This window comes from Haliotis rubra, unplaced genomic scaffold (assembly GCF_003918875.1).
Source record: "Haliotis rubra isolate DU_JTF1 unplaced genomic scaffold, ASM391887v1 Scf160, whole genome shotgun sequence".
Lineage (NCBI taxonomy): Eukaryota > Metazoa > Mollusca > Gastropoda > Lepetellida > Haliotidae > Haliotis > Haliotis rubra.
Genome location: NW_025765559.1, coordinates 15,643 through 32,998, shown reverse-complemented (window position 1 = coordinate 32,998; position 17,356 = coordinate 15,643). Strand labels below are relative to the sequence as shown.

The following is a 17,356-nucleotide window of genomic DNA, read 5'->3' as shown; positions in this document are numbered from 1 at the left end:
AGTCCTTGAACTTGGTGATGAGCGTCTCATTCACTGCCCTGGATCTGTTCAGGCCGAAGAACATCCTTCTGGACATCGTCTCTATCTGTGCCAGCTTTTTGTCGTCAATCTTATAAGACTTGGTTCGGGCGTCGTTGATAACCTTGTAGTTATCATCGATCTCTTGTGCCTTCATGAAGGGGTCCATATTGTGTAGAGAGAACTTCTTAGCGTTGAACTGTGGCATATTCAGCGCCTGGGATTTCGTTGCCTTCCTAAAGGCTGCGTCCAAGTTCTCTGGAACCTCCGAGATGGGATCAATTACGTAGAGTGATCGTGGTCGACATCATCGCCCTTCATCAGGTACGTGAGTGCTGCATTCTCTTCCTTAGAGGGTGACGCTAACTCAAGTCCGTTGGCCATCCAATATCTTATCTCTGCGGCCGAGAAGATAATACCGCCCTCGTCCTCTGTTTCAGGGGCGTTGATCTGGGATCGTTGATCATCCTCCGCTGGGGATCTGTGTGGAGACCTGCGCGGAGACCTGCGTGGCGATCTGCGTGGAGATGAGCCTGTAGAGCTGCGTCTGTAGGGCGATCTGCGTGGAGACCTGTGTGGCGGCAAGCGTCTCTTGGTTCGGCGAATCCCTTGACGATCTGTGAGATGTTGATGACGTCCTTGAGGCTGTCTCCGCAGACCTTCGCGAAGGCTGTTCATCTGAGTCGTCAATAGAAGGCCTCTCCGATGTTTCGTCGGCGGTGGGTCCTTTGTGCAGGTCCGGGTCATCTCTGTGGGTGGTGTCCAGGGCTGGTTGTCGATCTCTTTCCTGCGCGAAGCGCCTCTCCATCATCTCCATTATCTGCTGCGAGAACTGCTGCATGAAGGCCCCGGGGTTGAATGTCTGCGGTGATAGAGGAGCTGCCCTCTCTGTGTTGGTAGCGATATGGTCCAGGGATCGCTCATCTGCCGTCAGTGTAGGTACCTCGGACTGCGTAGATAACTGCGCTGAAGTTACCGTTGCTGAGGCCTGCTTCTTCTTGGGGCGATGTATCTCCGGGATGATGAGCGGCTGCTCATCATAGAGTCCTCTTTCCTCCATCGGGACAATCTCGGCCGAGAAAGTCCTAATCGTCTGCGCAGACGTCCCCGTAGAGCTTCTCGCCTTCTTAGGGGTGTGGCCGTCTCTGCGTAGAGGATGGCTTCTTCTTCTTCGTCTGCGATGAAGGGATGTCCGAAGTGGCAGCCCTCTTCTTCGAAGTGGCGGACAACGTCCCATGCCCATCCTCCGAAGACATCTCCGGCGGATCACTAGAAGGAAGAGGGTCGTCTGACAGCAGTTGACACGTGAGGGACTCAGCCGGATTTGTCTTTAGCATGCCTAAGTACACAGAAAATATATTTATTAAATTCAATATTGGTTAAATGCTGACAAAGGTTGCAGCGAGAGCTGGAAGTACATGGTGTTGTGCAGCTAGGGCACAATAAATGCGGGTCTGCAGCAGAGAACCTAAACCTACAACGAAAACAGGTTTTCATGAAACGTAAACAACGGAACAAACACGGACAAAACCGTGAATAAACAGTGAAAATTTGCGAATAAATTTCAAACCATATTGTTGAAGGATACTCCCTAAACCCCTATAAAGGTAATGTATAGGGTAATAACTAATAAATAAAAGGATAGCTCCCTAAACTGACATTTCACTACACACGCTTGTTGATAACCTGGCTGTTCTACCAGCAAGTGGTCCTCCCTTGTAAGAAATAGCGAAAAGTGACAACAAAATGATGACCGTTTCTTAAACAACTTTTTTATTCGGGTGTCCAAAAGTATGAGACAAATCATCAGAGTTGGTCTGTCGATTTCAAGTGACTGTGCCAAATTTGGTTTGGCTGCAATTATTAGATTTTGTGTTAGTGAGCAATTCATAGGTCTCAAATGAAATCAAACGGACTATAAATGATTCAATAGCCTTGTCGGCACTTGTGCACGTACACCTGGCTGTTCCTGTCTTTGCACTCCTCCCTCGTAAGAAATAGTGAACTGTGTCAAAATGTAAAGATAGTTTGTTAGACAACTTTTTTATTTTCAGGACATATATTCTGCAAAAAACTCACAGAGTTGGTCTGATGTTTTATTATGATCAGCGCTTCATTGAGTATTATATGTTTATCAGTTTTCGAGTTAGATTGCAATTCATCGGTCCGCTTTTGAGCCAAACGGACTATAGCAATCACTCAATATCTGTGAGATGGGACGATGGACAGCTCATCCTAGTTTGATAATATTTGTCCACTCCGGGGCGGTGGGGTAGCCTAATGGTTAAAGCGTTTGCTTGTCAAGCCGGAGACCCGGCGTTCGATTCCACACATAGGTAAATAGTGTGAAGATCATTACCATGTGAATACGAAGTATTACCATGTCAAGCCGAACCACCCATATGCTACAACAATTATGTTGCACTAGGACTTAGCAGATTTCTTACTTGTATTTTTAGATGATTCTCCTGTGTACCGAATTACTCTTGCAAATGCATGTGTTATACAAATGTCCCTCTTGTGTTAACGTCCATCACCTTCTGTGAGTGGTTATTTATTGAACCACATAACGTCGGTGTCTGTGTCGGCTGCTTGGTGAACGAGAAGATCCTGAGACAACAGTCAGAGCCACCAACGTGTTTTCAGAAGTCAAATGTTCACGATCTACGATTCCTGACAATACATGTCTTAAGTGTCTTCCTCAATGCTCCAAGTAGTATATACAATTGGGACAAATTACACAACGATGCAACGTGATACAACTGGGTTTATTTTTTGGGTTTTTTTATGTTGAGTGCTTGGGATTGTCCTCAATACACTGTTAACTATAGAGGCTGAAGCCCCTGGAACCTGCCACTTACGCCATAATGCATTATGGCATGGTCGATGCAGCTATTACCCAGCATGACCCCACCATAGAGCTGGGACTTTGGGTGCGTGGGACGGATCGCTCTGAGCAAGCAAATATACTCCTCACAAAAAATTAAGCTCACACACACATTTTTAGTCTCATTACATTTTCATTTATTGAAATTGTACATCATGGAATGATGCAATAGAAAGGTGAAACATATGTACACATGAATAACAAAATGAAATGAAATGGTATTGAGCAATAATAGACTTACAAATCATCAAAAGCATGTACCCGTGAAAGAGTCGTGCAAAATGTGCTGCGTTGATGGAGCAAAATGTTAACATTAAAGTTCAAGTCAGTTTTGGACAGCGAAGCAGTGTTCAGCAACGCGTATGACCACAATGAGCACGAATGCAAGCTGCTACACGTCTTGGCATTGACCGGAAATGAGCCTTTAAAGTTGCTGTTGTGGAATGTTCTGCCACTCTCTCTGTAATGCCTGTTCAAGTTCATCCAGAGTCGGGGTGAACATGGAGACTGTAAACACGACTTCCAATAATGTCCCAAGCATGTTCAGTGGGATTAAGATCATGTGAGCTTGCAGGCCAGTCCATATATATATCTATATATACAATCTTTCTTGGGCATTATCATCCATGGACAGGCATTATCATCCATAAAAATGAAGTTAGGACCCGCCTGTTGTACCAGAAGTATGGTTACAGGTAGGTTTTAACCGATCAGACTGCATGTATGAAATGTGGAGCACACTCATGCCACACATTTGCATGTTGTTTCTGAGGGTGGTTGTGTGCGGGTGATGTTACCAATGTTATCAGATAAATCAATTTGACAGTCACTAAAGGTTATGTATTCTTTGAATATTTACCTTTCAGTAACATGCCGGCCAAAATCGCTGTCGATATTTATAAAGATATTACACTGAAAATACTTGTTGCTTAATTTTTTGTGAGGAGTATATATCGCTCTTCCGGGTCTGCGACAGCTCGAAACGCAGACACACGTCCTCCAGTATAGATGTGCCGACCGCTTGGCTGCCTCCCCCCTGATAAAGAACGTAACGGCAGAGGAGTGAGTGAGTTGGGTTTTACAACGCTTTGAGCAATATCCCAGCAATATCATGGCGGGTACATATTATCAAATAGGGATCGAACCCTGACGAGCAAACGCTCTAACCACAAACCTACCCCACCGCCCCGAAATAGAGGAAGGTCGATGACGAGCCTATGAATTTATGACTACTGATCACTACTAGATGTGGAGCAGCCTGAGGGTGCTAGGATGTTAGCTGCTTTTGCTTCTTTTGCCTCTAAAACTCTTATATCCCGAAGCAGCCATATTGGTTTGAGGCTACAGCAAGCGATTAACGCGATTGTTAGCTGCGAAAAGGCTGCGTTCCTTGGTAAGGCGAAGAGCTGTAATCACACACAAGCGGTGGAAGTCGCAGTGGCTGAGCGGGATAGGCGACTGACTTTGTGTGCTGCGATTAGGTGCCTGGCTCTGAGGGTGTTGGTTGAAGGATAGCAGGAATGTCAGTTATTGCTGATCAATAAGGTCAAAGTGAACATTCAAACGCCAACACCTAATACTCGAGATATAACCCCCTCAAGTATTAAGACAAGCAGTACCCCTCTGTCTCATTCATCACCAGACGTTGGAAGAAGGCTTGGGGTATTGCCTGCCAGTCTGCAATGAGATACTGGGCCAGTGTTACACGGTTGTTTGGAGGGGCGTGGTAACTCGCGCCAAACATGTTCAATAGGGGCTAAATCCTGTGAATATGCCGGGCATTCCATGTGCTGAACATTGTTCTGTCTAAGGAAGTCCGTCACGACAAGGGCACTGTGTAGTCGGGCATTGCCATCTTGGAATATGGATCTGACGCCAATACGCTGTAAACATGGCAAAACAAGGGGTCTGATAATCTCCCATAGATAGCGATTTCCGGTTACCATTAATTACATAGAGATGTGTCCTTTCATGAAAGGAAAACGCACCCCAAAACCATGATAACCCCGCCTTCAAATGGCAAACGTTGGTTGACGTTAACGTCAGCAAACCTTTCTCCTGGACGCCGATACACACGGGTGCTACCATCATTGAACTGTAAAGTAAACCTAGTAAACCTAAACCTCGTCAGAGAAAATAACTGATGCCCACTGAGCACGTTGCCAACAAACATGGCGTCTACACCAGTCACGTCTTGCCGCCCTGTATCGCTGAAGGAGTGGTGGTCGTATTGTTGATCGCAGTGCCCGAAGATTGTTCCTCTTCAGTCGGTTCCTGACAGTCTGATCAGATACCAGGGTACCTGTGGCAGCTCTCAGTTGGTCAGTTGTCTGGCAGTTACTGCGTAATGGAGGGACATATTTGTCAGGTATCGGTCTTCTCTAGGAGTTGTTCACGGAGGCCTGCCAGAACGTTGTCGATTATTCAGCGTTGCCATAACCTTTCAATGACACTCTGACTCACATTTGACTCTGAGCCACCCTGTGTTGAGTTTCGTCATCTTGAAGCCAGGCAAGAGCTCTTCCTCTGTCATGCTCAGTTGACGTCTTGCCATTGTTGAATTTCAAGTATCAGTATCCATGCAACAATTGCCAGGTTTGTAGGGAAAATAAGCATGCACAGCACTAATCCCACGAACACCATATGCAAATGCTGTTCATGATGAAACATCAGCTTCCACATGCTCAGTAGTGGCGTTTTTGTGAAGCACTCAATTATGTGTTCATTTTTTAAAACCCTACTACATGATGACTATTGGCACCATGGTTATCTGAAGCCTTTATCCAGGTCCTGCAATGGTTTTGAATAAACTACCATACACGGAATGTACAATTTCATCATGTAGAATGCAACCAACCTCATCAATAACATTATGGATTTGTTTTCTTATGGATATCTCAAGACATCGGCTGTATATCCACATTCATGGAAATATTTAAACAGAGATTTTATGACTGCTTCACTCAATACTGGCATGCCTCACTATTTTCGTCATCCAAATGTAATTACTATTCACAATTTAAATCATCTCTCAGCGTCGAACCATTTTAACCATTGAACTGCTACCAAATCAACGTAAAATCAGAACTCGCAGTGGAATGTGGCCGTCATACAAACGTATAATGAACGTCTCTGCCTCTTTTGTCATGCTGCTGGCCTTGATTACATATAAACTCGATATTTTATGTCGAAAATAGACCCAACAAAGATCTGACTGTTTTTCAAAACATTTGACTCAACCACCGACAACTGAAACCTTCATCCGACTGCTGTCATCGGACAATATCCATATCTTAACATCATTGAGTAAATATTTCCGTATAAGGAATGAGTAAATATAAGATTAATGAATACTTAATTGTACTCAGTTTTGCCGGGTTGTGAATATTATGTGAAAAGTGAGCCCTTGCTCTTTCATTGCTCAGACATATATGCAAACAATCTCGGTCTTGACAATTCTTTTGCTCGTGTTCAGAGTTCTGTGTGGAGAACCGGAACTCCAACAACAATCAACTCGGGTGACAGCAGGTTGGTTTATTGCTGTTTTCTGCTACATTCTATAAGTAGAGATCCTGTACGCAATCGTTTGATATTTCTTTCCACACCTGTGATACCATGTTCACCTTTTGATACAGTATAATGGTTTATTTTATACATGACTTGTCAAAAGTCTCGATAACGAGAATCGTGGATAATATTCGGGAACGTCACTGGTCATCATCATCATTGTCCAATTGACTTTTTGTTTCTTTGAAGTTTGAGAAGGGTGGGGGTGCTTTGGGTGGGGGTGTTGTAATCCATAGTTAGTTTAAAATGGTTCATCATCCGAGCCCCCACCAAACATGACGTCTCATGAAAAAATGCTGAAGACAAGTTAATCTCCCACTCGCAGCACCAAGGATACTCAGATGATACATTCAATGTAACCATATGTATATACATAATGTTATAGTGACTAATTCAGGACAGCCATCGTCCAAATATTTAAAAAATCAAAAGCTATGTAGTCAAGACATGTGACTTTATTGTAATTATTTATATGACGCTAATCTGTATTCTATGTAATCCTTATCACTTCCGCATTGTACATTGTATTTGGACTGTCTGTAGGGACGACCACGAGCAGGAGAATGCCGCTCGTTGGAAACGCCCTGGGGTTGAGCAGGTACTCCGCTCACCTTATGTATGTCTTGTGTATTTGTTTGTCATGTAACTAAAGAAGTTTGAACTCAACTATACCTTCGTCTTCATCAACGCACACTTCATCTTAATTATGAGCTAATACCCCAGTTGACGTATAACCACGCGTTGACAACTTGGTGTTAGAATCCGGCTGGAGTAACTTTTTAGCTTACTCCCGATCTTGAAAACCTCTCTATGTGCCTACCATTAACATGATGTATCAAGGATGATTCCCCAAGTTCTACGTCTACTTGAAGAGATTACAAGCGTCTTGATCAACATGGATCCTCAACGCCGCCATCTTCACTGGTGCATCATACAACAACCACCTGATGGACAACCTAAAAGTTAAGGATGAAACACCCAGATACCACAGTCCAAGCAAGTACACAGTATTAAGAAGACATTGACAGCGAAGTAATATTCAGCATTTTAGAGTTTTGAAGTCAGAGTAGGATTATTGTTATTTTTTTCTCATTGGGCATAGCACCCACAATATATGGGCAAGCTCTGTCAACGACACAGGAATAGCACCCATCGTACTTAAACGGGCAACAGTACCCACAAGTACCATCTGAGTCGCGCGGTAAAGTTAGACTCCAGGGCCCCTATTCTCGAAAGGATCCTAGCCCTAGGATATCCTAACTTTTATCCTAGGGTCTAGGATAGGTGCCCTACCTTATTCTCGAAAAGTATCCTAGCGCTGGGATATCCTAACTTAGGTCAAATACTAGGATAGGTTCTGACTTGTCCTAAGTCTATCTTAGTGGAAATCAACATGTTGTGGTTCTTGTTTGTTCACCAATTTTGACGTTGTCAAACAAAATAACTCGCCTAAATTACATTTGAATTTACAAGAGCACACAGTTTTGATGTGTTACAAAGAGTTTTTGAGTTTATATTATCAATTTATCGATAATGAATAGACACACTTCTTGCGATGCACATATTCTTTAGATCTACAAAGAGATTTGTTCAGTTCTTACCTATTCTCGGCCTTTTTAATCACAACATTGCTCTTTCCAGTCACATTGCCGTGAAATGTCAATGTCAAGGCCAACTTGATAGGGGAAGTAACTCCGATCCTGTTTATTTCCTAGGTGAATTTTTCAGTTTGTGAGATATGCATAATGAGAGTTCAAATGACGATTTTCATAAAAGCAAATCACGATGAAAATATTTTTTGCACATATCTTTAATATCCTTATTGTTTTTTGGCAGACTTTCAAACTCTGAAGTAGAAATGTTATCGCCTCGTCAAAAAATTAATTTTCAAAAAACTACCATATAATGTGATGAAAATATCGAATAATTTCTTCTAGATCTACTAAGTCCACCAAAAGCTGAATTTCCTCATATTATGTGTTTTTTTATGAAATGAATCATGGGTAATATTTAGGGGAATCCCCAACTTAATGAGGGTTTTTCTATCTCACCTACTGAAGAGCTCGCTATCCTAGCTAGGATAGGCAGCACAAGTTAGGACAGGGATATGATCGTTTCGAGAATGGGTCTTATCATAACGGTAGGATGTCCTAGCTTCTGTCTTAACTACTTAGGATCTGTCTTAGCTGGGACACTTTCGAGAATAGGGGCCCTGGTTTCAAATTTCTTAATGTGAAATATTTGCTGAGATGTTTAATGTGTACTTTTTATGTGGCCAATTATTGTCATTATTTGGTACTGAGCCTCACCTCCCGATTTCAAAGATATTTTCCAAAGTTTTAAATACCTGGATGTGAAATGTACATTACAAAGATCATTTAATTATTTTTCTAATAAGTCAGACTGGCAAGATGATCACATTTATACCGTAATTGCATAGATATATTTGTTGCACGAGATGTCAATGACTTGTTCCTGAATTGTTCCTTTGTGATTATTTACCGATCTGAACTGTTGGTATTTATATAGCTTCACTCCTATCAGTTTGGACTCAGTTTATTTAAGCTTGGGGTCCAAGCTTTACGGAGCAGAGGGAAGTTGTTATAGGGACTAATTCAGGACAGCCATCGTCCAAATATTTAAAAAGTCCAAAACTATGTACTCAAGACATGTGAGACTTTATTGTAATATATACATGACGCTAACCTGTATTTTGAATCCCTACTGTACATCCTTATCACTACTGCATTGTAAATTGACTTGTCAGCCTATTAATTATTGTATAAGACATTTATAACCTTCATTGGTAATCCCCCTTGGCCGTGTCTACCATCACATCATCTGGTCAAGGAAGTGCTATTGTTTTTCTGTCTGTCCATTGATGAGTCGTCGCCTGTCCATTGTTGTAAAAAACTGTATATATACTTAGTATGCTCACATCTAGACAGTGAAGGAGTACGAGTTCGGTATTTGGACTGTCTGTAGGGACGACCACGAGCAGGAGAATGCCGCTCGTTGGAAACGCCCTGGGGTTGAGCAGGTACTCTGCTCACCTAAGTTATGTCTTGTGTATTTGTTTGTCATGTAACTAAAGAAGTTTGTAATACATTTTTATTGGAGCGGATCTGTTACAAAGTCTTCATTGTATATATCATTCAAATGTTATAATTTCCATGAATAGTTGAAACTTTCAGACATTATCTGTCTTCATGGTATTGAACTAAAGTGCATACTGTTGTGTACTGACTCCGACCTTCTAAATGAAACACATGAGATATCGTAGGTCTGCATAGTTTAATCGCACGGTTCGAAGTGAGGTACATCTGCCAAGGTTATTACGTCACTGTGTGACGTAATCACACCACCTGCTCACACGCGCGGATGTAGATGACATAACATAACATTTCCCCCCTTACAAAGAATACCTGAGCGAAACCCACTGAATAGATAAACAGTTCCTATAAGTAAAAGCTAAAACTTCTTAAACATAAACAAACTATCTGAACTATCATAAACAGATGAACTATTACCAAATAAACACTTGAGTTAGTGTATTTACTTTGGCTTACTTTAACTAGAAAGGTAAAACTTTAACAGGAGATAAAATTCAACGACCATTCAGCTAATATTTAGAGTCCACTTTGTTAGATGTTCCCTAAGTACAGGTTCAGTCTATCTGGAGGACCTGGATTGTCCTGCTTGAGCCGTCTAGGAGTGGGCTGAAGCACTGGCTCCAGTGAGCTTGTCTCACCACATGAGACACTAGCATGATTAGAGTCTCTCGTCGGTGCTGCACACCTCTCTGGTAAATCTGGTTCAATTTGAAGGCTAATATTGTGTTCCTCTCTGGATCGCAACTGGTCGATGTGTCTGCGACACTGCCCGTTAACCACATCGACATCATAATGTCTCTCACCATGCTGAGCAGTAACTTGTCCTGGTACCCATTTATCTGCACCACGATAGTCTCTCACCCACACTTTACCGTCCACTTGTCTGGTCTCTGTCATATTACCACTTTGACTCAACAGCTTTGTTGACATAACAGATTGAATATCCGGTTTTAGCAAATCCAGTCTTGTTCTCAGTTCTCGTCCCAAGAATAACTTGGCTGGTGTCTCATTTGTGACACAGTGCGGAGCAGCCCTGTATGCTAACAGGAACTGAGCAACTTTCTTTTCAACATTTCCATCACTATTTTCGGATGCTCTCATGGACTGCTTAAAGGATTGTACCAATCTTTCGGCCTGACCATTCGTCGCTGGATGGTACGGAGCGGACAAAACATGCTTGACTCCATTACTCTTCAAGAATGCCTCAAACTCATTTGAAACAAATTGTGGCCCATTATCAGTTACTAACTGATGTGGCAACCCAAACTGGGCAAACAATTTTCTCACTTCCTTTACTGTAGCTGCTGAAGTTGTAGACTTCATGATTATTATTTCTGGCCATTTGGAATATGCATCCGTAATCAATAGGAACATATGACCTATAAAGGGGCCAGCAAAGTCCATATGAATACGATGCCATGACCACGGCCGCACTGGTGCAGACGATGGATTTGCCTGATTACTTTGACATGCTGAGCATGTCTTGGCGATACCCTCAATATCGCTGTCAATACCAGGCCACCAAATGTTAGCTTCTGGCTACAGATTTCATCTTCACTACACCAAAATGGCCCATGTGTAGTTCTTGTAATACATGTTCTCTCATCTTCATTGGAATGACAACTCTCATTCCCCACATCACGCAACCCATATGCACAGACAGTTCATTTCTCCTTGTGTAAAAATGTTTCATTAGAGCATTATCTTCATGCTCTTTGGACCATCCATTCATCACTGCTGTGTACACTTCAGACAACAGTGCATCACATCTTGTTTCGTTCCTCACGTCAGCGCAAGACAGGGGCAGCTGCTCAAATTGGCTGTTATAGAACAGCGCTACATCATCATGAGAATTCTCATTTTGTAATGTTGTACTCAAAGGCAACCTAGACAAGACATCCGCATTGGCATGCTTCTCTGACGCTCTGTACTCAATAATGTAGTCATATGCACTCAGTATTAGCGCCTCTTTCAGCTGCAGACAAAGTTCTTGATGCAAATGCAATAGGTCTCTCCAATCCATCACTCATCACATGTGACAACACAGCCCCAACACCATACGAAGAGGCGTCACATGCTAGCCGTAATGGACGTGAAGGATCATAATGACACAGAACCTCAGAACTGGCTATCGTAGCTTTGCATTTGTTAAATGCTGCCTCACACTGAGGAGACCAAACCCACTTCCTGTCCTTCCTCAACAGGTTATTCAAGGGGTGAAGAACTTTTGACAAATTTCTCATGAAGTGCCCATAGTAGTTCACTGCACCCAAAAAGGAACGAAGCTGAGATACATTTTCCGGTCTTGGTGCATCTTGTACAGCTTGTACTTTGTCCTGACTTGTATGCAAGCAAGCCATTTCTGTCAATCACGTGTCCCAAGTACTTCACAGAGTCAACAAAAAATGTACATTTTTGCTTTTTGACTCTCAAACCATAGTCCTGCAATCTCTTTAACACCTGTTCGAGGTTTCTGAAGTGTTCCTTATCATTTGCACCAGTCACCAAAATATCATCTTGGTGACACAACACTTTATCAAGTCCTTGCAACACTTGGTCCATGGCTGCCTGAAATATCGCTGGAGCTGAGGTGATACCAAATGCTAGTCTTGTGTATCTGAACAACCCCTTCGGTGTGTTGATTGTCAGGTACTTCTGACAATCAGCATCAACTTCCATTTGTTGATAGGCATGAGCCAGGTCTATTTTAGAAAACTTCTGTCCTCCTGCAAGTGTGGCAAACAGATCTTCAATTTTGTGTAGCGGTGCACTTGTTAATGTTAAGTACTGGATTCACTGTGGATTTGAAATCCCCATATCCTTACGCTTGAATCACTTTTGATCACTGGCACTATAGGAGTTGCCCATCACTGTGATCAACTTTGACTAACACACCATTTTTCTCCATCCTATCTATTTCTCATTTACCGCTCTTGTAGAGCACAGGGCACTGGACTTGCCTTCATGAATCTTGGAGACATGCCATCTTTTAAAGATAAGTGAGTTCTGATATCCTTAATTGTACCTATCTGATCTGAGAAATATCACAGTATTTCACCAATAATTCTTGAATTTGTGTATCACCCTTGTCTTCCTTCTGCAATAGTGAATCTCATCATCTCGAACGCTTCCAGTCAATTTTAGACAAATGGTAGCCATGATCTTCGGAGCAGGGTGGTCCCTCCCCCTTCACAACGTGTAAATCAAGTTCATGTACATCTTTGCCATTTGTAACGTCAACTTTCATCATTCAAAATCAAGAACATGCTGACCTGTGTAAAGTCTTCATAAGTATTTCCGGCTTTTCGTGACCGGCATCCTTTGAACTTCTTTTCAAAGGTGCTCGTTGATGATCGAGTGCCTCGACCGGTATCCAACTCAAATTGCATATCACTGCGTTGACATTAACAGTCACCCAAATAACATCGGCACCTTTTCTTTAAGCATACATATGACTTAAACAATCCATAAGGTCATCAGGATACAGTTCACTGTCATTTTCTGTGTCAATTGCCTTCACGAGAAGTCCTTGAATTGTTTACATCGCCATACATGTTTGCTCACCGCCACACTCGGAAGATGAAGGCCGTGAACTTGAACCTGGGTCATGACTCGACCTCTGACCTCTACACACCGACTGCAAATGCCCTCGCTTGTGACAGTTCAAACACACGGTGTCTTTATGCTTACAAGCGTTTGTGAGATGAAAAACGCCACATCGAAACACCATTTACTGCCAGAGTTTTAGGTTTGCTGTTAAAACATATACATCCGCAGTACTTCCCTTCAAACTGTCAGAGCCTCTGCTTAGTTCCTCGCAATCCTTCGCTGCTAACTCCATAGAATTTCGCGATAGCAAGTGCACGATCAAGAGTCAGGTCATTTTTCTGCAAGTAATTTCCTTTGAATTGAAGTAGATCTTAATCCAAGCACTAACTGATCACGTAACGTTCATTCAAAGTGTCTTCAAACTGGCAATTCGGTAAGTCCTCTCAAAACCACAGAATATTGCGAAATAGTCTCACCGTCAGCTTGCATTCTCTTGTGAAATCGGGTATCTCTCTGCTATCACGAGCGGGGCTGGTGTGCAATGATTCTGTAACAGGGTTACCAATTCACCAAGAGTCCGGTCTTGTGGTCTTGCTGGCACGGTCAACGACTTCAGCACTGCATAAGTCTTACCTCCAATCATGGACAAAAATCCTGACACACGACGAGCAACAATGACTTCATTAGCATCAAAGAATAACTGCACTCTTTCGGCATATGATGCCCAATCCTACTTGTTTTCTTCAAAAATCCCAACTTCGCCAATGACGCCCGCCATATTGAAATATCACTGAACAATTAACCACGTTTTCCAATGTCAAACTTCAACTTTCACTGCTAACGATGAAATATTCATTAGCAAATGTAATTAGCACTTCCAATATAGGTAGGAATTCCGTAATCCTCTTCGCCACTGTTATGTTATGTCATCTACATCCGCGGCGTATGAGCGCGTGTATGAGCACGTGGTGTGATTACGTCACATAGTGACGTAATAACCTTGGCAGATGTACCTCACTTCGAACCGTGCGATTAAACTATGCAGACCTACGACATCTCATGTGTTTCATTTAGAAGGTCGGAGTCAGTACACAACAGTGGCGACGAGGATTACGGAATTCCTACCTATATTGGAAGTGCTAATTACATTTGCTAATGTCATCTACATCCGCGCATATGAGCGCGTGAGCACGTGGTGTGATTACGTCACATAGTGACGTAATAACCTTGGCAGATGTACCTCACTTCGAACCGTGCGATTAAACTATGCAGACCTACGATATCTCATGTGTTTCATTTAGAAGGTCGGAGTCAGTACACAACAGTGGCGACGAGGATTACGGAATTCCTACCTATTTTGGAAGTGCTAATTACATTTGCTAATGAATATTTCATCGTTAGCAGTGAAAGTTGAAGTTTGACATTGGAAAACGTGGTTAATTGTTCAGTGATATTTCAATATGGCGGGCGTCATTGGCGAAGTTGGGATTTTTGAAGAAAACAAGGAGGATTGGGCATCATATGCCGAAAGAGTGCAGTTATTCTTGATGCTAATGAAGTCATTGTTGCTCGTCAGGTGTCAGGATTTTTGTCCATGATTGGAGGTAAGACTTATGCAGTGCTGAAGTCGCTGACCGTACGGCAAGACCACAAGACCGGACTCTTGGTGAATTGGTAACCCTGTTACAGAATCATTTCACACCAGCCCCCGCCGTGATAGCAGAAAGATACCCCGATTTCACAAGAGAATGCAAGCTGACGGTGAGACTATTTCAGAATATTCTGTGGTTTTGAGAGGACTTACTCGAATTGCCAGTTTGAAGACACTTTGAATGAACGCTTACGATCAGTTAGTGCTTGGATTAAGATCTACTTCAATTCAAAGGAAATTACTTGCAGAAAATGACCTGACTCTTGATCGTGCACTTGCTATCGCAAATTCTATGGAGTTAGCAGCGAAAGGATTATTGTGAGAACTAAGCAGAGGCTCTGACAGTTTGAAGGGAAGTACTTCTTCGGATGTATATGTTTTAACAGCAAACCTAAAACTCTGGCAGTAAATGGTGTTTCCGATGTGGAAGCTTTTCATCTCGCAAACGCTAGGGCATAAAGACACCGTGTGTTTGAACTGTCACAAAGCGAGGGCATTTGCAGTCAGTGTGTAGAGGTCAGAGGTCGAAGTCATGACCCAGGTTCAAGTTCACGCCTTCATCTTCCGAAGTGGCGTGGTGCAAAAACATGGCGATGTAAACAATTCAAGGACTTCTCGTGTGAAGGCAATTGACACAGAAAATGACAGTGAACTGTATCCTGATGACCTTTGCGGATTGTTTAAGTCATATGTATGCTTTGCAAGAAAAAGGTGCCGATGTTATTTGGGTGACTGTTAATGTCAACGGCAGTGATATGCAATTTGAGTTGGATACCGGTCGAGGCACTCGATCATCATCGAGCACCTTTGAAAAGAAGTTCAAAGGATGTGAATTACTTAAAGCCGGAAATACTTATGAAGACTTACACAGGTCAGCATGTTCTTGATTTTGGAATAATGAAAGTTGACGCTACAAATGGCAAAGATGTACATGAACTTGATTTACACGTTGTGAAGGGGAAGGGACCACCCCTGCTCGGAAGATCATGGCTACCATTTGTCGAAATTGACTGGAAACGTTCGGGAGATGAGATTCACTATTGCAAGGAAGACAAGGGTGATACACAAATTCAAGAATTATTGGTGAAATACTGTGATATTTTCTCAGATCAGATAGGTACAATTAAGGATATCAGAACTCACTTATCTTTAAAAGATGGCATGTCTCCAAGATTCATGAAGGCAAGTCCAGTGCCCTGTGCTCTACAAGAGCGGGTAAATGAGGAAATAGATAGGATGGAGAAAAATGGTGTGTTAGTCAAAGTTGATCACAGTGAGTGGGCAACTCCTATAGTGCCAGTGATCAAAAGTGATTCAAGCGTAAGGATATGTGGGGATTTCAAATCCACAGTGAATCCAGTACTTAACATTAACAAGTACCCGCTACACAAAATTGAAGATCTGTTTGCCACACTTGCAGGAGGACAGAAGTTTTCTAAAATAGACCTGGCTCATGCCTATCAACAAATGGAAGTTGATGCTGATTGTCAGAAGTACCTGACAATCAACACACCGAAGGGGTTGTTCAGATACACAAGACTAGCATTTGGTATCACCTCAGCTCCAGCGATATTTCAGGCAGCCATGGACCAAGTGTTGCAAGGACTTGATAAAGTGTTGTGTCACCAAGATGATATTTTGGTGACTGGTGCAAATGATAAGGAACACTTCAGAAACCTCGAACAGGTGTTAAAGAGATTGCAGGACTATGGTTTGAGAGTCAAAAAGCAAAAATGTACATTTTTTGTTGACTCTGTGAAGTACTTGGGACACGTGATTGACAGAAATGGCTTGCTTGCATACAAGTCAGGACAAAGTACAAGCTGTACAAGATGCACCAAGACCGGGAAAATGTATCTCAGCTTCGTTCCTTTTTGGGTGCAGTGAACTACTATGGGCACTTCATGAGAAATTTGTCAAAAGTTCTTCACCCCTTGAATAACCTGTTGAGGAAGGACAGGAAGTGGGTTTGGTCTCCTCAGTGTGAGGCAGCATTTAACAAATGCAAAGCTACGATAACCAGTTCTGAGGTTCTGTGTCATTATGATCCTTCACGTCCATTACGGCTAGCATGTGACGCCTCTTCGTATGGTGTTGGGGCGGTGTTGTCACATGTGATGAGTGATGGATTGGAGAGACCTATTGCATTTGCATCAAGAACTTTGTCTGCAGCTGAAAGAGGCTATTCTCAAATTGATTGAGAAGCATTGGGTATTATATTTGGTGTAAAACGCTTTCACCAGTACCTGTATGGCAGGCACTTCATACTGATAACTGATCACAGGCCTTTGACAGCTCTATTCGGAGCTGGTAAGCCAGTGCCGGCAAACACTGCAGCTCGCATGCAGAGATGGGCGCGAATACTGAGTGCATATGACTACATTATTGAGTACAGAGCGTCAGAGAAGCATGCCAATGCGGATGTCTTGTCTAGGTTGCCTTTGAGTACAACATTACAAAATGAGAATTCTCATGATGATGTAGCGCTGTACTATAACAGCCAATTTGAGCAGCTGCCCTGTCTTGCGCTGACGGAGGAACGAAACAAGACGTGATGCACTGTTGTCTGAA

The 17,356-nt window shown here is 42.6% G+C and overlaps 2 protein-coding genes across 4 annotated transcripts in view; both read right to left on the bottom strand.

The window, feature by feature from the left end:
• Positions 1–17,356, bottom strand: part of LOC124271447 — a 50,367-nt gene that overhangs the window by 18,489 nt on the left and 14,522 nt on the right. The window lies entirely within an intron of this gene.
• On the bottom strand, positions 10,117–10,908 carry LOC124271421 (uncharacterized protein K02A2.6-like). The gene has a single exon (XM_046706574.1). It carries the CDS (start codon positions 10,906–10,908, stop codon positions 10,117–10,119), a length of 792 nt encoding a protein of 263 aa, XP_046562530.1.

Coding starts and splice junctions, on each gene's coding strand:
- LOC124271421 (XM_046706574.1), bottom strand. CDS start 10,908: ATGAAGTCTACAACTTCAGCAGCTACAGTAAAGGAAGTGAGAAAATTG.